This window comes from Haplochromis burtoni, unplaced genomic scaffold (genome assembly GCF_018398535.1).
Source record: "Haplochromis burtoni strain Fernald_Lab_line unplaced genomic scaffold, NCSU_Asbu1 Contig_85, whole genome shotgun sequence".
NCBI classification, from domain to species: domain Eukaryota; kingdom Metazoa; phylum Chordata; class Actinopteri; order Cichliformes; family Cichlidae; genus Haplochromis; species Haplochromis burtoni.
In genome coordinates this window covers 1,586,028-1,608,528 of record NW_024582446.1, presented here as the reverse complement: position 1 = coordinate 1,608,528, position 22,501 = coordinate 1,586,028, and the positions used below count along the sequence as shown (strand labels likewise).

The following is a 22,501-nucleotide window of genomic DNA, read 5'->3' as shown; positions in this document are numbered from 1 at the left end:
TTTGAAAAGGAAAATGGCATGTTTTATAAATAATATAGTAATGCAATCTTGACATAATGATGGGTTTAATGAGATGATGTCAACTCATGATGTCTTTACCATAAGGCAGCAAAATCTGTATTCAGAATCTATCTGTTAAAAGCTCCTCAGTTGTCAGGGTGAGCACTAATGAGAGGAGATGTGCTTTGCTCTGTCTATGCGTGAGAGAGAGTGTTTGTGTGTGTTTTTGGAGGGTTGTGATCTCTCACTGGTATTACTATATAGTGGCTCAGTGCTTGCTAGGCCGAACAAGCTGATTTTTACCTCCTGACATGCAAGCGTGTTTGCTGACACAGCTCAGCTGTTTGGCTGGCACTGGCTGTCAAGAGTCAAGAGCACAGAAAATAGTATAAACCATTTATTTCCAAGAGTCAAGATCTTAATTTTTCTTTTCAGGAAGAAAAATTGTATTCCATCCTGGATCTGAAAGGTTTTCTTTGCAGTGTTTCAACATATATAACATATATTTAGGCTATTTTGACTCCCTGATATGGGACTATTATAGTTACCCTGACAGTGTTTCTACATCAAAGGTTTTTCAGCTGTGTTTTACCGTCATCGATGTCACAGCTTAAGTGATGGAACGACAGGCTGAGTAATAGTTTCCATTTTACTGGCACTACCTGCCTGCGACTTGACGGCTGTTTTTTGAGCTTCAAGTCAGTTTTTCTGATTTTTTTATTTTTATTTTTATTTTTTTATGTATATGCTATGCAGCTGTTAGCAGCTGTGACTCTGCTAATGTTCTAACAGGGCTAAGGCTTCTAGATAGACTCAGTTTTCCACTCTTAGTGAATAGTGGAATGTATTATTTTCTCAAATAGGTCACATTTTAATACTCATCTGTATCTTTTGCAGGTGACTCAAATATATTTGTATTCTATGACACTTGGTCTATTGTCGATAAAGGTTTTACAGTGTCGGACGTTGGTTGTTCTTTGTATTTCCTGTTTTAATTTGACATTTTAAATCACCTCAGATTTTCCATTCTGTTTCCTTCCAGACTTTTGTACTTGGTCTCCCCAACCTTATTAATTTAACCTGTGTTCACATAGCTTGTTACAGTTGTAGCCTTTTTGTTTTTCAGTTTCTGCCCTTCACTCTTAAGTGTATTTTTGCATTAAAGTGTAATTATGCTTGCTACTTCTACTTACCTAATGGATTTAATAAAATGTAAAATATGAATAACCTTTTACTTTTGATACATAGAAGATTGTAGTAGATCACAAATATCAACTGCATGATTGCTTGCTTCCTTATTTTTCAGTCAAGCTCTATCAGTGATGTGAAAATCCATAGAAACATGAGACAACAACAGCATAACAATGTGACCCCAAAGTTTCCTCTTGCTGGAGGCATAACAGGTGAAACATTGTTTTATTTCCATCATTTAAAAAAAATATCCAGCAACAAAGTGGGGGTGTTTTTGTCACCTTTTGCACATCTGCAGTAATAGTTTGAGATTATTTCTGTGGAGGCTGTTAAATATTAAAAGTTCATAAACATTAAACAGCTAGATGACTTTTTCAATACGGGCCATATTTTGCAGGAGGAGTAAAGAGGAAATCAGTTTAAAACATCATCTAATTTCCCACTCTATCACCTAGAATTACACATTGTTTAAGTAGATGTTTTGGCGTGCGTCATCTGTCTTCTGCTGTTAGGGCAGACGATTTTGTTCCTGTCTGATTGGATTTCTTGCTCTGCTGAAACTGACAGCAGTTCATTTTACATCAGCACTGTAAAGTCGAGCTTTGTGGACTGGAACACCTTATTAAAAACCAAGCCTCTGACAGCCAGCTTGAAGAAATGCCTGCCCACAGCACTTCTTCTCTCTCTGAATGCAGCAGAGAGTTCAAGGTGGCATTAAAAAGTAGTGCAAGCAATGATTTCTATATGGTGGCTATCTTATGAGTAAATTCCCCAAAATGATAATAAATAACTAATAATATGTAATAAAGAAAAGTTGTAAACATTTGCGTGACCTACCGATGCACAAACAAGCGTATGTTTGCTGGTCTACTAAAAAAGTAACGCAACACTGTTATGTAATGGAGAAAAACGATATAGAAAACATCACAGTTCATAGGTTAATTCTAGGTTAATATATTTGTAACAAGCTGCATATAATTGGAATATATTTTTTAAGAACATTTATTTTGTGCTTCTTTTTCTTCAAAAGAGGCATAGATTATTTTCACACAAGTTGCTGGTAATCAAATTGCTTTATAAGTGACTGGCTAGTGATAATTAGGCTGTAAAAATAAATGATGCATGTATGAATAATAAATAAATCAACTTTTTAAAAATTAGCTTCCAATTTTATCTTAAAAAACATCACCAGGTTAAGCTATGTTCGTATCCCCCAGGCAGCTGTTTCCACAGCTCAGGGCATAAAAAACTAAAACAAAAAAGAAAAGCTTGCTGCACCGAATAGTCTGCGTTTCTCAGTTCCCTAATCCCTGTGTGAAAAATTTCTTTTAAAGCAATAGCCAGCAGTATAATAAAGAGAAAGTCCTGGATGTGCATAAACATTGATTGAGAGGTGTGAAATGTATCTGCGGCTCCTCCAGGAGTGTAGTCCATAAAATGAAAAGAGAGGTTATGATGCATTATTGACTCGTTTTGAGGCATTTAGTCTAACCTCTGTTTTGCTTCCTTGCTGTCCGGGACATGAGTAAATTCCCGCCTCGGCCCGGGGGGGGGTATTTGATTTGTTATTTACATTCAGAGCAGTCCGATCTAAATTTGGCACCAGACCAGACCTGCAAATCCTTAAGGTGTCATTTATACGACCGAGGTTAACAACCAGCTTCAAGCGAGAGCAAACACCACCTCCTCAGTATCAGCTGCGGAAGTGTTTGTCTCAGCGGTCAGTGCTATTTGTACACAGTCTTACTTAATATTGATTCCCTGGCTTGTGCCAAGTCAATTCTCTGACTGTAGAGGGGAAAATTAAATGGTCACTACAAGACAAGAATTGCAGCAACGTGAACTAATAGAGGGAGCTTTCCTGCAGGGTTGGAAGCTAAAACTAGTTTTAAAACCATGAAAAGTATTTTAGAACTTAAAAGTAAAAAAGTTATGGATTCATGCATTATCCCTGCTTTAAACTCAACTGAGGCCTATAAAGAATCGAGATGTGACAGAAGATCTACTAATAGACGTTTGTTTGGTTTTGTTCTTAACTCTGCACTCATAATATTGGATTCCCATCTGCTCTGTGTGCTCTGGATTAGGAGCTGCCCTGCCCAATCTATCTGATTATTTACAGATTATTTACCTGTAAACCTTTTTTTTTTTTTTTTAAATTTCCCTGCACATTGTCTTCCCAGTGCTGTCCACATACAAACCAAACCATCCAGTTCAGGCTCAGGCAAACATTTCATGAACTGTTTCCTTAAACTTTTCAAATTTGTACTTGGACATGCTTGGATTACTTTGTATCAGCCAAAATGTCCAGGTATGGTCAGTATTTAGCTCAAAACTCAATGTCAGTGAGCCCAAAAAAACAACAATAACAAAGATTTTTGAGTATAAAATCTAGTTTTTATCTTTGCATTAGAGCATGTAAATACAATGACAGTATATTTCTGAGTTATTCATTTCTTTGTTGGTAACTTGGTGGTGTTTGAATTCTTAATCTATCCTTAGTTAAAAACCAAAGATAAGAAAACGTGGCTGTTTTAAGTTCTGAACAGCAAATCTTCACATTTGAGGACAGTATTTGCCAGCTTTGCTTGTTTAAGCATGTAACCTTTCAAAAATTTTGCAGAATGTGATTTATCCAGAGGTTCACAACCCTGAGCTCTAGTTCTGATTTACCAGCATGTGTTTTTCAGTACACTTTGATTTTCATCCTGGGCTTCTTGAACAGGATTTACTGGGCGGTCTCCCTTACTTGGCTTTGTGCTCAGAGCCCAATCAGAGCTGCCAACCACTACTAACAGCAATACGTTGTATGGGAAGAGCAGTGTTCTGAGGAGAAATGCAGCTTTTCCTGAAGCGAGAACACAACTAGCAAATGCTTTTAATAAATGTTCATACAGTTATTGACACAGTTATTTTATAAATTCATTCACAAATCACTATATCTACTATAATTGTGGTCATTATATATATATATATATATATGAATGAGAGAGAGAGAGACTTTAAAGCTTTTCAGCTCTAAATCCAAGGGCTCTCTGAATGCTTTATTATCTACCTAATCGTTTTCAAAACCACTGAAAAAACATCAACTGAAAGCCTGCACACTGTTTCTTTAAATAGTTTGTCGATGATTGCCACAAATACCAATGGCACAAAATGAAAAATCATTAGTTCTGCTCTTAGCAGTCATATAAACGAGCTATTGTCCAAGTGTTGTCAGTAACGCGTGTCTGCAGTTTGACTTGCTGCCTAATGGACTTGGTGGCAGCACAGATATAAAGTAATGATCTCTTTATTATGTGTTTTCTAAAACACTCCACTAGTAGAGAGAAAGCTTCTGTTCTTTTCTCAGCTAGTCTAAAAACATTATTGAATATACCACTGAGTACGAATCCAGCTAGCTGCTCTTTTCTTTGTGTTTTTGTTTTAAATGTCTATGTCTTGACATTTGTGTCAGACACCTGGCTGAGATTTACATACTCTACCTCCTTGAAGCTCTCTTTTAAATCAGCCATCTGCTTCAGTCAAAGCTCGCTAGCCTCTTCTTCTGAATCACTTAGCTGCAGTCTGTATCTGGGCAGTCATTTTCTCCTCAGCTGCCTGCACGTTATTGCAACATTACAGCATTTTTTTTCTTCCTTTTTTTTTTTTTTTTTTTTTTTTTCTTTTTTTTTTTTTTTTCTTTTTCTTCTTCTTATTTTTTTTATTTGTTTTGACACACCTGCCTGCTTAGATTAGCAAGCTTCTCACTCCTGTGAAGTGTTCAACATGCCACTAGGATGATTAGGAAGTAATAATAGTTATCAGAACTAATAGCTTCCATAGGTTGTGTGTGTGTGTGCATGTGTGTGCATGTGTATGTGTGTGTGTCCTGCGCCTGTCCTGCTTTTCTTTCCCACTCCATCAGAATATGAAGTATAGACTGTAAATCTGGGCCACGGTGAGAGAGGGTGCCCAGATAGATGAGAGAAGAACAAATTAGACACTGTGCTCCCCTCCCTCTCCCCCCCTCAGCACTGCTGTCACACTGTCTCCTTTTTTCCCCACCTTACCCCCTCCTCCTGTTTGCCCCCTGATCTCCCCCACCCTCTGTCCTCAGTTTCGTGGCTCCATTTTGCGTCAGCTACAACCGAGCAGGCAGCCATTGCACGCACAGAGGGGAGAAACATTTATTGCCTCTTCTCTGCTTCATCTGTCTCTCTTAAGCTGTTCCACTGCCATGCACCCCCCCCCCCCTTTTTTTTTTTCTTCTTATGATCTGTTTATCCTTTATTCACAGAGGTAGTTCTCAGGAGATTGGGAAAGAAAATCTATTTTTCAGCAGAGATCTTATCAGCGAGTGCTGTTCACACAGCATCCTTCCCCTCCCCTCCTCTTTGCTAGGTTTAATCTTTGTGTGCTGCAGAAAACGAGCATACAGTAGTTTGTGGCAATAACAGATGGCTGTGCATGTGTGTGCTTGGTGACTGTGTCTCTGTGTGTGTGCAGGAACATGACCATGACTTTCTATGTTGGATAATGTCTGGTAATCTCCCGTGTGACATAATCATAATCTGGTTAAACCAGACAGCCACAGTTGGCCTCAAGGCTGTTCCGCATTATAAGGCCATGGCTCCTTGCTCTCAGTATGTATGGAGCCTGGCAGCATGATAAAGTGCAGTTATTGTCCTGGCGTTTCAGCTTGTAGACGTGGCCCACGGGGACCAATTTTGGTTTAAGCTTAAAAGTCCGGGGCTGTTTGGCCATCACTGGAGAAGTTTTAAAGGCTTGGGAGCTGCTGCTTTTGTCTTTATTGTAGCTGAGAGCAATAAAAAAAATCACTTTTTGTTTTCTTCTTTGATACTGTGATTATATGCTGGGCCTTATTCCCACAATCCTTGAGAGAACAAAAGCAGAGAAAAATCAGTAGGTGAGAAACACACTTCTATTCATCACTGTAAATCAAAAGAATCTCAAGGTAGCTGTATTTGTTTAAAAAAAAAAAAAAAAGAAGATAGTTTTCTAAATCCAATGTACACTACCTGTCCCACAGTATAACAGATATGATTACCAATCCTCTGGTGACACTGTGGAACAGTATAGTCATATGGGACAAAACAAAAATGCTACAAAATTGGTTAAAATTTCATTAAATTTGATTAATCTACTAGTTTTACCTCAAGCACATCCACCTCTGTCAACAATTGTTTGATAATAGTAATGGCTCAAACATCAGCCTAATGTTTTTAAAATTAGGATGTGCTGTGCTTGTCAAATTTATTTGACCATCTGTCATGAAAATAAGAAAACACATGTTGTCAGAAATATGACAAAAATGTGTTTTTAACTGTTTGTACCTAAACTCAGAGAAGTCATAAATTGGTGTCATTTATTAATTTCAAAATGCAAACTCATAGCATACTGTTGAGTGTTAGTGAGGACACACTGTTTAGGTGCCAGCTCACATGAATTAAAAGTGTTGCTTGTACGCGTTGTACATGGTGTAGGCTTTTGCTTTGCTGAAACTACACATTTGTTGTTGGTTATTGGGTACGGCACGTACGGATCATGCAGGTTACTGCCTGCTGTTGTCATCCTTTGTTTATCTTCCTTGTTTTTCTTTTACAAGCATAGTTGTGTCTGGTCTGCCAGCGTACTTCCAGAAGAGTGGCTCTCTGTTTTATTTTCCATCTATCATAATTGTTTCTCGACTTTCGCTCTGGTGTTGTCTTGAATGCCGTGCAAGGTAGTAATTTAAATTGTGGAAAGCCAGCAAATTGGCATATTAAATCAAGGCGCAGCATTACTTTTTAAAATATGAACTTTGTTTCTCTTTGCACCTCACACAGATAGATGTTTTCTGCTTTTGGTTCCTGTTTGAGGCCAGATTAATTTAGAAAATACCAAGGGAAATAAACGAAAAGTAATAGCTGTTGTAAAGTAGCCACAGTTACTTCAGTGCTTCCACAGTTCTATTTTTAGTGGTGGTAACTGCTACTTTTAATCACAATAAAAATACATAAACCTGGCTCTCTTTATATTTTTCATCGCATGTTTTATTATTAACATAACAGTTGCTGCAGAGTAGCACGTCTTTCTGTTGCTAATAAAGTATTAATCTGCTTTCTCCTTCTTCTGTCATAATTGTTTCTTGACTTTCATCTTGTATTTCACACCTTAAGTGTGAGAAGCTGGCAGACTGGATTAAATTAAGACTTAGCTTTACTTATTACAAGGCGATGATGGCTTTAAGGTCTGTATTTATCACAGAAACTTGCACCTCACACAAAAAAGATCTCATTTGAAATCTGATAATATCATAAATTTAGAAAATACCAAGAGAAATAAAAGATGTTTATAATTTCCCAAAAGTATTTGAGCAAACCCAAACCCCAACTTTGTAACGGATGTTTGCAGAAATGGACAGTGAGCTGCTCTATTGCGATGAGGTACCAGGGTATAGAAGGACTCCTTTATCTGATGCTCACTGAAGCATTTTCAGTAACAAAAAATAACTATTGCTGGGTCTGACAAGTAGAAGTGGTCTGGGCTAACTAAAATATTTAAAGCTGACATGTTTTCCTAATCATAATGTTGCATGGGCTCACTGGCCCTGCAGCTGCAAAGTCTTAAAACTGAGGAGCTTATTCAGAGTTGAGCTGTTGACTGGGTGTTGGCCACTCGCCAAAATGTTTTGTACAACAGAAAACACCTCGTATTTACCAGATTTCCTCCAGTGGTTTGTAATTGCAGGCAATATGACGTTCTGTTTAATTATCCATCATACAGTACGTTGGTTACAACCGCTTGTTGCCATTCACAGATGACGCAAGTCGTTCCTGTAAGTGCTTCTCTCTTAATTACATTTGGGCTGTGTCTCAAAGCTTCTCACTGATCGTTGCATGCATTAGTCTTATGACCTTAGCCAATTAATGATTTTCGTCACTGCAGCTACTTGTACAGTGAATCTGCACTTCAAAAAATGCTTGTTTTTGGAATGATTATATACGTATCCTCAGCGAAGTCCAGTGGACTTTGAAGCAAAGTGAGCTAGATCTGCGCTAATGTTATTTTAATGGGTTTTTCATTTACCCACATGTCATCTCTCCTCTAGGATTTATGAAATTTTCCATTATGGTTTTTGCTTAGTGTTTCTGATTAAAAATAAAGACTTCAGCTCCATGATAATGTCTTACTTGATGCAGAAGAATGAAAGATCAGAAAGAGCAAAAAATAAGAAGATAATAACAAGATTAAGCAACTGACAGCTGTGAGAAAACGGGCACTTCCTCATTCTCTTCTCCAACTTAGAATTACACATGAAGCTGTCTTGACTTGATGCAGGCTATTTGTCTTACATTCACCTGCTGCAGTATACTTGACACGTGCATACTGTAGATGTTTGCAGTGCTTTATGACACCGTCGCAGATCATCTAGGCAATTTGTCTACCTTGTATATTTTCAGGTGCTTGTAGGCAACAGCTTAATCAGCTCAACAGACATCAGGAATTTGTTATAGCCCTTTGGTAAAATCAGCATTTCATCAGTTCGTAGTGCTATATGCACATTTTGCTTAATTTAGCAAAAGTGTACACACATACAGCCAAGCTTGTGAAGCACATTTCCTTAGCTCTCAGTATGTTAGGACGCTTGTGTTACTTTGGTGTGCCGTCTGGGGGATTGACCCTCTCATTTTCCCATCATTGGATGATCCCTCAGGCCACTAGGTCCACCAAGATTGAAGTTAATTGAATCCATTTAAACCCTGCCTGACTAAAGTAGACCAATATCCTTGAGCAGCCAGCATTCACCCTTGACACTGCTGTAGGACTCTTCAGGGATAAATCACGTATGACTAAAGAGCAGAGATACCTCACTGTGCCACTTTCTCTTTATAGCGTCTGCTGTCACAAAAAGTGGTGTCAAATGTATATTGTAGAGACCACATTCACGCAGAGAGGAGACACTGATGATGGTTTACAGTTAGAGATCACAGCTGAGGCGAATTTATAGGCCACATTCTTGCCCAAATTGAAGACTTTTTTCTTTTTTTTTTACAAAATAATTAAACTGCTAAACGGTCGTTGAGCAGAAAATTACTCTATTCTGAAAGCCATGTAGAGATCAGTGCTTTGCAGTCGTTGACAATTTGCATATACATAACAGTCCATTCAGTTTTAATAAGGCAGCATGCCCCACATTATTGTACAGACCAGTTTTGAACATAGTAACAGAAAGAAGTGTAAAAGCAAATCCATTTCAATCCGAGCTCTGTGTAACGGTTGCTCAGAAGATCAGTTGCTATAGTATACTGAAGAAACCAAGTTAAGCTGCTTTAGCGTTTGTCAGCCTGTTGCATAGTGATGTGTTCGCTGAGCATTTGGCTGTAATATAAACAGAGAAAAACTCCTCTCCTGCTTCCTTCAGCTGGATTTTCTACTGTAAGGCTTAAACAAGATAGTTGACAGTCTTGTCTTGGCTTTGTCTTGTATACAGCATTTATTGATTCAAGAAGAGCAGTTTCTATTTTAATAGAAATTATGGCTTAAAATACGTCTAAATTGTTTATTAAAGTGATGTTAAATGCACCTTTTTACTTTTGTTTGTTTAGAAGTAGATGTGAGTTTGATTCGTTGAAGGCCATGGTCAAAAACGGAGGTAATAAAAGAGTCTTTTTAATTGGCTTGGTCCACTCTTGTCATCATAAGAGCGTCTAAAAATTGATCTAGAAGTGTCTGTGGTCATCATTTGTCCGGCTTTTTTATTTCATGGAGCTGGAATTATATATATATATATATATATATATATATATATATATATATCAATCATTGTTTCTAATATTAGTGGATGAAATTGCTTAATGACACAAAGATTCTGTTTTAATGCTCTTGCCTTCGCTGATAGATGACGGCTCTCTTACAGCCATAGCAGAGGCATTTTACTCAGGTTCTGGTGCCCTGATAATAGTTCATATTAACTGTTTTACATTTAACTCATAAATAGTATAGCAGTTGAAATGTTAAAAGATGACTGAAAAGTACATGAAAGTACATTTTTGAAAGTACAAGTATGAATGGATTTTTTTTAATCAGTAAGGACAAACAGGTTATAAGAAATGTCTAAGCTTTTGCAGAGCTTTCTACTTGTTGGTCAGCTACGTGTGGTTTTGGAAGCACGAGGAATACCGATTATGTCAGGAGAAATTAAGCCATTATGAACTGATTCAAATGGGATGAGCTGGGAAGTAACCAGAGAGGAACTCTTAACTTCATACTCTGTACCTTTCAAATTGTTGTTTGACATCATTTAATGGCCCGGGCTTAATCTGTGAACACATGTCAACATGAAACGTAAACATTGTGATTGCAATCAGTCAGCTCAACAACCATTTTAAAATGCATTTTGTTGAGCTCCAGTGCCTTAAAGTAATTTCAGCCTAATCTTCATTCAAACATTCACCTCATCTCCAAAATATAAACTGTAACAGTACTTTTTCCATTGCTGCAATCCTGTGGATGTCTTCGTACTTTGACAAGCCACTTACTTTGTTTTGTTTCTTCCATCTGTATATTTAAAGTGACAGAACCAAGATTTAAAAAAAAAGGGGGGGGAGGGGGTATTATAGGTTTTATCTTAATTAAGGTGAGATTTAAACCCCATTGACTTGCAAAATGCCTTGAATCGCTTTCTGTTCTAATCACTGAATTAACTTAAATTCTGTTCTATTCTACAAATTACCTGTTCTTTCTTTGTTTGCAGTGATGCTAATCCTATTTGTGAAATTGACATATTTCTCTCATCAGTGGGCCCAGCGAGATGCGAGATGTGTTAATAACCTGCACCTCAATCCCTGAAATATCTCAGAAACTGTAATATTGACCTCAGCCGCTCACTCAACAACTTGTTCTCCATGCCACATTAAAGCAGTATGTGAATCCTCCAGGACATTCATTTGTGGACTAGTCTCATGAACATATATATATATATTTATTTATTTATTTATTTTTGAGCATAGAGACAGAAATAGCATGCAAGGCTGGATTGGTTATATTGGCTATATTATATTGGTTATATTATATATTCAGGCACTGCTCACAGCTCACGAGCAGTGAGCAGTGCCTGACAAGCCAGCCTTTATTTCTTTCTTCCTGATGTTAGTAGTAGGAATCCAGTCTTGCTTTTTAAGTCTCATTGTAGCCTAGAGTGTTGGAAACTTGTCACACTATGTCTCTGGAGATAATGGCCAATTATAGCAGACACAGTGCAGGTTTTAGCTGCCAGAAGAATCTCCCAGCAGGGACCACGGTGGCAGTAAGGTGTATGTAACGCTTCTTTAAGTTTTTGGAGAAATATTTAGACTCTCTCAGTTGAGGTAAAAGCAATGATGAACCCAACTGTTAAAAACGGTTTTAAAGGCCCATAAACAATTAAAAGTGTAAAGAAAAACAATTTTTTTTTTTTGGTTCTATGAAAATACTTTAAAGGAGCAACGGAGAAAATCATTATCATAGAACAGTTGGTGCATAACAGAAAAGAACCTTTGTATTTAGAGAAGTGTGAGTGCTTCTCAAATTAATATATGGAGCAAAATAGTGCCATATTTCTGTTGTAACATCTGGGTTGACTCGCATTGAAGCCTCAAGTGGCCTTTTGAGGAACTGCATTTTCTGACACATCATTGGCTTCCTTTACTTTTAAGCCCTGGAGGATTCCTACCAGATGTTTATCTGTGTGCTAAGTGGAAGCACTTTTTCTTTTAGCTATTTTATGTGAACTTATTTAACATTTACATTTCATTTGTGTGGAAATTTTATACGCAGGTGGTAAAAGTGCTGTCATCCACACTGCTGAGTGATCATTGTAACAAGTTATTACAAATCATTACCAGCTACACAGAGACTGGCCTTGCACTCTTTTATGTTGCTGTGGAGAAAACAGTTAAATGGAAGGACAAGTTCTCTCTCCCTCAACCCTTACATGCTGTTCATATGTCATGCTTTCACGGTATGGCCTTTACCAGTTTGGGCATGGGCCAACTGTTCCCTCATAACTGTCTATACCAAATTTTAAACTACAGATGTATTTAGAATATATAAATAGCACATCTAACATTAATACATGGATGATTAACCCTTAAAAACACTTCAGCGAGCAGGTAGAGTGCTTTGTTTGGCTTTGTTTTAGGCCGCACAAAACTCGTTTTTAGAGAAAATCTACTGATGTGTAATAATATGACCCAAGACATGAAAACATAACCGCCATAATGATTCACATATTGTAAGTGAAAATGGCAAGCTGCCTGGGTTTATTATGTAATGATTACAACTGTTAAACACTACTCTCACTTCTGCCTCATATAAAAATCCTCATTTTGATCATCTGTAATGAGCAATACTAGCATTAGCTAATATTAATTGACACTGAAAACACAAAGGACACTTAAAAACAATTCATTAAAAAGTGATCTATGCAATCATAGCAGTGGTTGGAAAATTTCTGTGTGTGTATGTCCTGGACACGTGTTTCTCACACTCAGTGAAATGGCAGCTGTAGTGCCTTTATTATATTATGACACCCACCCAAAAACCTCTTTATAAATCCTGTTTTAATGTCAGTGATCTCAGAATAAATAGATTCTTATTTGCTTATTTGGTTATCCACTGCAGGCGCTAACAGTTCTTGCATTTGTTTAGCACTTTTCTGGTCTTTCTAAGCTCTCAAAGTGTTAACAATGGATTCATAAACCCTTGCGGGCATCGAGAGAACATGCAGAGTTTACCTAAAAACAGCCAGTCAGGATTTAAACCAGGAAACTTCTTACAGTGAGTTAACGCTGCCAACCCCTGCACCACTGTGCCACCCTAATACAGAGAGTATGTGTGAGAGCACCATCTGTTCCTTGTGTGCATCATGTATGATCACTCCTATGTTGTTTTACCATTTTATTGTTTAAAGATTCCCAAAGGCCAGTTGGTCCCTGTCCCCATAGAAACCTGGCCAGATGTGGAGACACGGTCAGTTGAACTCTAGCAACACGGTCCCATTAAAAAAGACACACAGGCATGACCTGTACAGTTTCAGGATTGTTCTTGATTTGACCCAAACTAGTAACTTTAAAGTCCGTCTGAGTAGATACAAATTTAGCCTGGAACAGGCTGACTGTACAAAAATTTGTAGCACCTTTTATGACAGTATAAAATGTTTTAATCTTTTCCGTTTTTGTGTATTTGGGGGAAAGGTAATCGAATTTCATTCTAAAAGAATGACATTTATGATATTTTTACTGTTGTCAGATGTCGAACTGAGCCACATTTCACCTGAAAAATATGTAAAGGTTAATTCTTCAAAGAACATAATAAGCTTTCTGTTGTCATGGTAGTTCATAAGACACTCTTCTGATGTTATGTAACATTGGTCATAGTAAAAGTGTTAATTAAAAATAAAAATCTTTCCCAACAGGCAGGTAAAAAGTGACCTCGAAAAACATTAGTTTGGAGAAAACTGCTTTGTGAAGCTTTATTGATGCTTCTCTGTCAAGGTTTTCCTCGCTGTAGTAGTCTCTGGCACTGGAATTGATTTATTACTCTATAAATTATACTAATATGATTTCAGCCCATCACTCGCTGGATGGGCTGTATGTTTTCTGGTTAAATTGTGCATCTGTTATACTTGGTGTAGTTGTGTTTTATGTTCCTTTTTTTGTGCAAATCGTCTGTTTTTGTAAGTTACAGAAACAGTGGGACACAGATCCTGCTAATCTCATATTGGTAAGGTGGAAGGGACATCCTTACAAGCAGTTTGGACAGAGTAGAAAGCCAGTTTATCTGCGCCTTATCAGAGAAAACGGCTCTACTTGAAAAATACATGCATGAGTGCTTCGGAGAGGGCGTATGGCTTCAGGCACCGAGATCATACAAAAAACCCAGTTAGATGTCAGAAATATGCTGTATTGTTTTTTTTTTCACATGCATTTTTTCCAATCATTTAAATTGCAGTCTCACCAAATCAACCTAAAAGTTTTATTAATAAGGAATTGTAAGGCCATGCTGTGGTTTCCACATCCACATATTTACAGCGTGGTCTGCTCTGTGCAAAAATAAACTTTTAATCGTTTGCCCAAGTCTTTGCTGCATTATGAATGAGACTGAAAGCTGCCCATGAGGAAGGAGACGCCAAGCTTATTTTATGTGTGCGAGGGTACTTCAAAGTAGATGTCCCAGGGAGGGAGAGGCTAATATCAAAACAACTTTAACCAACACTGGAAGAGTGCTGAAATAGTCTTTAAATCAGATTTCATGGAGCACTCACTGGATATGTAACTGGTCCCGTTCTATTCTGCTCTCCCCTCTTAACTATGGTCCCTCCTGTCTCCACGCAGCCAATCAAATATGCCATCACCGCCGGGCTTATGACCCACACTAGTTGCTATAGCAACGCCGGCCTGCCTCCTAGAGAACATGTCATGCATGTTAAGTGGTTCTCAGATGCTCGCTCGTTGTCTTTCTGTCTCACACTCGCTCATAAGTTCACACACACACACACACAGTGTTGCGCACACACTGAGGATAAAGTCACTTAACAGACCATAATTGTCTCTGGAGTAGAAGTCTTTACGTTATGGTTTTAGCGGCTATACTTACATCCTGAATATGTTACATGTGTGTAGTTTTGTTTTGTTTTTGTTATTATTTTCCTTCTACGATAATTATACATGATGTTCATGTTTGCCATGACGTCAATTTTTATTGTTTTTAAACTAGCATATTCTTATAGGGTGACCACCACCTTGTCCAGGAGCTCTGTAAGGGTTGTTCGGTACTTCTAAGCAGCAACTTTGAAAACCTCAACAAAAGTATTGTCAGACATTGTAATATTTAAGTTATTGTGTGGAAATACTTACAAAAGTTCATTACAAGAACTATGTTTATTGCAAAACAAGAACAGTAAAAAATTGGCAACAATTTTTTCCCAGTTGTTGGGGGGTTACAATTTAAGGTTTTCATTGTCCTGTGTACTGTCCAGTCCTGTAGACCTTGCACCACCTCTCACCTGTCCTGATGTCCTGCAATGGAAATATGGCCACTTTTCCATTCCATGATCTTCCAGTTTACCACTAATACTTAAGGTCTCCTAGAAAATTTGTAAATGTCTAGTTTCCCCATTTTTGGAAGCTGTTTAATATATGCTCAACAGATCAAAACAAAGCTGTTCATACGTAATGCATTTTGAAAGGAGACGTCACTGTTATCTTGCATGGCTGTTATGGCTGGGTCAGAATTGCAGGTCGATTTGAAGTGGCTAGTAACTACCAAGTCTATTCCAAGCAAGGACAATCATTTAATGAGTAAATGGCTTAAATCCGTTTAAGCTTCACCTCAAAAAAAAAAAAAAATCCCCTTGGCAACATCTTCATATGGTTTGCAACACCCCCACAGAGGACCTTATCAGGCAGCTGGTTATAATGTGGTGGCTAAGTGATGTTTGCAGAACACCAAGCGTCATGGGACTAATCAGTGCCACTATCTCCCTGTAGTTAGCCTGCAATGGAAAAAATACTCATAACAGTTCATGCTGCGTACATTTATACATTTATTGTCTAAGTGGATTTCAGGAGAGAGAGAGAGGGCGGGATGCTGTTGGCAGCTTCTTTCGCGTCCTCCAAAACAGAGTAGTTGAGGAGACTCGCTGCAAATTATTCATAGTCTACTGTTGAAGTGTCTGCACTCTTGGGTGCATCTGTGTTTGTGCGGGTGTGAGAGACAGAGTGCAGAGAAATTGAGGAGCCAATGTGCATTGAGGATTATTTAGTTGTTGGTCGATAGTGGGTCAGGCAGGCTCCCAGCTCTCAGTAACACACACACACACACACACACACACACACACACACACACACACACACACACACACACACATACTTTTCCTCTTCCTGACTGTATAGCTCACTGAGAAAAAACATGACAAGAGGATTGATTCAAATGAAGTTGGCTTCTGTCCCTTCGGAGGAAGATAATCTGATGATGAAAGGGAAGGAAAAGCATTTTGGGGTTTGAAAAAAAAAAAAAAAGAAGAAGAAGAACTAACAGCTGAGACATAACAGTCTGTGAAATTCAGAGGGACTGAGGTGGAGGTGGGGTTGGCGTCTCCGACTCTAGAGGGGAGAGTTGTTGGGTGGGGCAGCGGTGAAGTTACATAAGAGCAGTCCTGCCTTCTTTCTTCTATGCTCTGTCAGTCTGGATGTGGCTGCAGAGCTGTTACCTCGCTACATTTTGTGATCCCTTGGTAATAATAAGCTATATTTAGTTCCACTGATTACAAGTCTCAAGTGAAAAATAGCCTTTGCGGTGCACATCAGCGTTTTGATTATTTTCGGCTTCAGCTGGCACTCTGAATGATGTGAAGTGTTGTATTGAGATTAATCTGCAAATTAAAGTCACTCAAGATGATTGCGCTAAATTAAATAACAACTCATTAACGCCACCGTCTTTGGTCAGTGCCCTGTCAATTACCGTCAGATTTACTGTCATACACCTCCCACATGCCCATAAATGGTGGGGTTCCGTTTTTATTTTGCTCACAGCTTATTTTTTGCATTATTCCACTTGAAACCTTCAAGCACTTCATACCTAATGCTAAAGATTATAGGTGGAGATCGCCAGACAGCCCATGACATGAGGTTATCACAATACTTACAATACTCACAATATAATGTGATTTTTAACATTTAGTGATATGCTGAGTATTCATATAACATGTATTTATTTTCACCTGCAAAGTATATAACAAGATAAAGTCGTACTCTTAAGTTCTTTTTTGATGTTGAGTTGTCGTACATACCAACACTGTCATAAATGTTGCCATAAGATGGAGTTAGTATGACATCAGCAATTAAATAGGGTCAAGTTGGCAATTACGTGCAATCTGTTTCTGAAAATTCAGCAATTAACTGTTAAAACATTGAAAATCACATATCTGTTGCTGTCCGCATAGACAGAAATTCACATGGTAAGTGTATTGATCCTTATGTAGTGCTTTTCTACTCTCCCAGAGCACTTAAAGCACTTTACACAACATACCTCATTCACACACATTCATTGGCTGCATGGGAGAACAACTGGGTTTAGTATCTAGTCCAAGGATATTTGCAGACTGGACAGGGATTGAACCACTGACCTTCCGTTCAGTAGATGACCTGCGCTACCTTCTGAGGTACAGCTGCCCCATTACAGCGCGTACACATGAATACAGATCATTTTATACTATTCCATTCTATCAGTTGAAAGCTTATGTGCATGCAAGTATATCGAATACATATTAATTTAAATCATTTTATGCTATTTAAATCTATGGAGAGGAAACATTTACTATTTTGTAAGTTTATAAGTACTCCTTTTTTGTATTTGCATGCAGCATCTGACTTTTGCACATTAATTATAAATTTACTTTTACAGGATTTGCTTATCTAGATTTTTTTCAGCGTTTGCGTGCAAAAAAACGTTCAGGTAATTTATATGCACAATGATATGAACAGAATTAGGCTTCTTTTGTTTTGCTGTTCTGCGCCTGTGCAGCAGGAACGCAGAAGGCCAGAATCAATTAAAAGCTTATGTGCATGCAAATGTGCATGTAAATTCCCAGCTGTTAAAAGGCTTTGCTCACTGCTGTCTTTTGAAGTGTTACTATGTGTATTATATTTTGCAGCTAATTAAGCTACTTGGAGGGTTACACATTATTAAAATCCTTATTTGGCTGATCTAAATCAGCTGGTCTGTTTCTTGCAGTTGTACAGTTTGTTCAGATCAGTGTGTGTGTATGCGTGTGTAGTTCATCATGGGGAAAAAGGGGGCTCTCCTGCCCATGCTATTCCACAGTACAAACACTGTGTGGAAGACAGTATTTAAATACACACTCTCTTAGCCTGCCCCCTACTGTTGCCCAGACCTACTTTCAAACACACATGTATGCGTTCACACACACTCTAAGGAAAATACATCACTAAAACACTCTGTAGATTAACTGAACTAGATTGGAACTGAGCTGTGACTTAAATGAGTGTCAGTTGATTTTTCTCAACCCACTTTTCCCAGTTTAAACACAGTCAGGCAGTCTGGAGATAGATGCTGGGCAGAGGACTTTGTGGATCATACTGCCTCTTCAGGTTGACAGTGGTATTGCTCACCCTCTGCTCTTTGCTCTCATTAGCATATGAACAGGTCAACAAATAATGTTATAATTCACTTAGCTGCCTTTCTTCTGAATGAGGATCTAGCTTAGCTGCCAGCTCATGAAAATGAAATGAAAAGCATTTTTGGATTATTTGTTTATCTCCATCATTCACTGAATCCCAGAGGGTTTTTTTTTTTCCAATTTCTGCCATATTTTATTTGACATCATACTTTCCCCAGCTTTTGTCAAAAGACCATTTTTCTTTAACTAGAGGGTAATGCATCATGTTTCTGCAGTGTTTTTAACATAACTCACAGAATTTAGGAGTTTATAAAGTTTTGAGCTGAGCTTTTCTTAAGTCAGTAGAAGATGTCCACTAAATTAATGAAATGCTCATTCTTTAAGTGTCAGTGGGTTGTGGTTAAATTGTTTGACAACAGCACTGTGTACAAATCTTTTCCACCCAACTTGAGATTTTGCTGTTGTTGTTCTCAAGTTGACCAGTTGGTGTCTTCCTCTCCCCGTTTCCACACTGACAGCTCATTTTCCACAGCAAGTGATTGAACAGCCTCTCTCAGGATTCAGTGACATTTTATAGTTGACTCTTTTTGGACAATGAGCACTTAGACATCGTATAATAGTATTCAGTGATTTAATATTCAAACCATTTAGATCCCGGTTCTATTTAATGAATCATAACTGAATGAAGCAATCACTTTAGGACCTCATCAGTATTGTGAGAGCTACCCTTGAATAATGCCTGAATGTTGCATATATGTATTTGTATATCTACACCAGAATGTCTGTCATTAATAGCGATTACTGGTTAACAGGTTATCAAATCTGTATTACAACTATAATCATAATAAATCTTTCTTTCTCTTTCTTTTCAGGAGCTGAAGAAAGTTAACTTCAGTCCGTCCTGGAGCCTCTCCTCTCTGACCTTCCAGATCACCCCCCCTTCCCTCCAACCAGTTTTGTCATATTGTACCACCTCCGTCACACCTGAAGAGACCCATAAGAAGAATTGCACGGGTCATCAGTCCCCCTACTGACCAGGATGATCACCTCAGAGCTCCCTGTCCTGCAGTGAGTTTTTATAAAGGGCAACTGTCAGTTTGGCAACAATCCAGCATTAAATTTGTTTTTTTAATTGGTTATTTTATCCATTCATCATCCACTCATCCAGAATCAGGCTAATTTAAAAGAATACAAGAGTAATTGTTTTAGATTTTTTTAGGCTACCTGGCCTGGAAGTGAATAATGATTTCTTTTAGATTCCATGTTTTATCACATTTGGCCTTAAAGGTTTGTTTCCTGTAGCTGATGAAAGATATTTGTAGGACTGGATGCTACTTTAAAACGATCTTTGGGAAGACATGTTTTTGATTGACCTTTATAGTGTTCTAAACTCAAAGTGACAAGTGCATTAGTGGGGTTTTTTTGTTTGTTTTTAACTCACCCAATTCATTTGTTTGCCTGTCAGTGGAATTGAATATTTAATTTGACTAATGAATACAATCATTAAATGCTAATGAATGAAATGCATTTGTGATTTGCTCTTTCAGGGACTCATCCAATGAGTCTGGGGCAACAGACACTGTGGGAATAAGTATGAGCATAAGTGAGATGGAAGATCCAGAGATGAAAGGAAAAAAGAAGAGAGGGAGACCCGGCAAACAAGCACCGGTACAAGAGTTTGTTAAGAAAGGGGAAACTTGTGGAAAAAAATCTGGTTAACAGACAATGCATGTCTCTGATTGTGCCTGGTGGTTTTGAAGTGTGTGATGAGTGGTGTAGGAAGAAGCTGTTATATTTCCCATTGTGTGCAAGTCTGTGTTTGGGGATGGGTGTACATACAACGGTTTCTTTAACTGACATTTCCCTGATTTCAGACATCCAATAAGAAGCCACGGAAGTCGCCAACAGACAAGACTATGAGTGTGGCCAGAGGGCGAGGGAAAGCCAACGGTGTGGCTCAACATAACGGAGATGGGGGAGACCCAGTCACTCTATTTGAAGTGGTCAAATTGGGAAAGAGTGCCATGCAGGTCAGTGAACACAGGTTTGATTTCATAAGCACCAGTTTAAATAAAATATTTAAGTATGTAATCAGATATTATAATGTATTATATCTGTTTGAAGCTTTGTAAATTTATGTTTCTCACTGTCTTTGTCATTTGATTATTATTTTCTGTATACAGTCAGTAGTGGATGAGTGGATTGAGTCATATAAACAGGACAGAGACTTGGCGCTGCTAGACCTGATCAATTTTTTCATCCAGTGCTCAGGTTGCAAAGGTAGGCATGTTTTACTTAAATCTGTCATCCTGTGTGCATGCATTATAGACAAGACTACCAAATCTGCTGTTTTTTGTTGTAACCAGGCACCGTGAGGATTGAGATGTTCAGGAACATGCAGAATGCAGAGATCATCCGTAAGATGACCGAGGAGTTTGATGAGGTAATTGTCTGCTAAAATAAGCAGAAATTAACATGATTTAAATAGCTGTGAGCGTGCTATTATTTAGTTATGCACATATATTACACTCTGTTGAAGACGTGTGGACAAATTTGATGATATCGAACTGACAGCTCAAATCAGTTTATTGTTGTATCGTGTTTCAGTTGAGCAAAAAAAATAAAGAACAAGAAGTTAAAATAACTGTAATCTGTCTGTTATTTGTTTTTGTCTTTTTTCAACAGGATAGTGGGGATTATCCTCTCACCATGCCAGGACCTATGTGGAAAAAGTTCCGTTACAACTTCTGCGAATTTATCAGCGTTTTGATCCGTCAGTGTCAGTATAGCATCATCTATGATGAGTACATGATGGACACTGTGATCTCCCTCCTCACTGGACTGTCTGACTCTCAAGTGCGAGCCTTCAGGCACACCTCCACGTTGGCGGGTACCAACAACATGATATTTGTTTGAACTGCAAGCAGTAATTGTTCCAAAAATACCTCCACATGGGCTGATAACACAAGTAATATTACAGTGGGAGATAATAATAATTACGTTTGCTTAGCACCGATCAAAATAAGCTCGTTGTGGTGATAAAGACAGAAAAACAACTAATAATTTGCTGCGTCGAGGTCTGTTTTGTGTCTTGTACTAACAGTTATTTATTAACTTTCTGCTGCTTGACATTGCACAGCTTAATCTGGACTTGTGCACACTTTTGTTAGGTAGATTGAAAGTGTATTTCCTAGGACGAAATGTCTAAAGGTTTTGAATGCTGTTATCTCTCCATAGCAATGAAGCTGATGACAGCACTGGTAAATGTAGCGCTGAACCTGAGCATTCACCAGGACAACACCCAGAGACAGTACGAGGCTGAGAGGAACAAGATAGCTGGCAAACGTGCCAACGAGAAGCTGGAACTGCTGCTACAGAAGAGGAAGGAGGTGGGTTTGGGTTCGATATCACAGGATTTACTTTTTAAGTGTCTGAGATTATCATAGGTGGTTGTGTGGTACTACTTAGCTGTAAATCCGAGTGTTTAACTTTGAGTTTTTCTTGTACAGCTCCAGGAAAACCAAGATGAAATAGAGAACATGATGAACTCCATCTTCAAGGGCATCTTTGTGCATCGTTACAGGTACACACTCTAAATGTTCCCTTCCTTAGTGATGAGGATTTAAGAGCAATATTGAAAGTATTTTGGTGATTCTGTTTTTCTTACTTTGTAGGGATGCGATCGCTGAAATTCGGGCCATCTGTATTGAGGAAATCGGCGTGTGGATGAAGATGTACAGCGACGCATTTCTTAATGATAGTTACCTAAAATATGTTGGTTGGACTCTACATGATAGAGTAAGCAAATTTAGGAGTTTTTGTACAACCCTTGGCTGATATTTACCACTGGATTTAATGTAAGGGGATGAATGATATTTTCACAGATACAGAATGGTAGATGTGTAGTCCACCACAGCAGGATTTTATTTAAGATGTTTGGCCTGCTTGAACCAATTTATTTGTTTTTTTTCTAGCAAGGAGAAGTGCGTCTGAAGTGCCTGAAGGCTCTGCAGAACCTGTACACAAACCGAGAACTGTTCCCCAAACTAGAGCTTTTCACTAACCGCTTCAAGGTAATGCTAGCAGCGAGAACTGAGGCTGCTTTCTTATAGCTCCACAGTAGACATGGGCAGTGTTTAGATTTTT

General features: G+C 38.3%; 1 protein-coding gene across 2 annotated transcripts in view; it reads left to right on the top strand.

Moving 5' to 3' along the window:
• Positions 1–22,501, top strand: part of stag1a (stromal antigen 1a) — a 38,060-nt gene that overhangs the window by 5,865 nt on the left and 9,694 nt on the right. The window contains exons 2-12 of one of the 2 annotated variants that reach the window (XM_042222390.1): positions 1,307–1,403; positions 19,228–19,423; positions 19,903–20,023; positions 20,230–20,385; positions 20,539–20,635; positions 20,722–20,798; positions 21,041–21,245; positions 21,593–21,744; positions 21,865–21,938; positions 22,030–22,153; positions 22,330–22,428. In XM_042222390.1, coding sequence (XP_042078324.1) covers positions 19,395–19,423; positions 19,903–20,023; positions 20,230–20,385; positions 20,539–20,635; positions 20,722–20,798; positions 21,041–21,245; positions 21,593–21,744; positions 21,865–21,938; positions 22,030–22,153; positions 22,330–22,428 — 1,134 coding nt within the window. In that variant the 5' untranslated portion in view covers positions 1,307–1,403; positions 19,228–19,394. The remainder of the gene's footprint in view (positions 1–1,306; positions 1,404–19,227; positions 19,424–19,902; positions 20,024–20,229; positions 20,386–20,538; positions 20,636–20,721; positions 20,799–21,040; positions 21,246–21,592; positions 21,745–21,864; positions 21,939–22,029; positions 22,154–22,329; positions 22,429–22,501) is intronic. The other variant, XM_005926059.2, reaches the window with a different exon arrangement.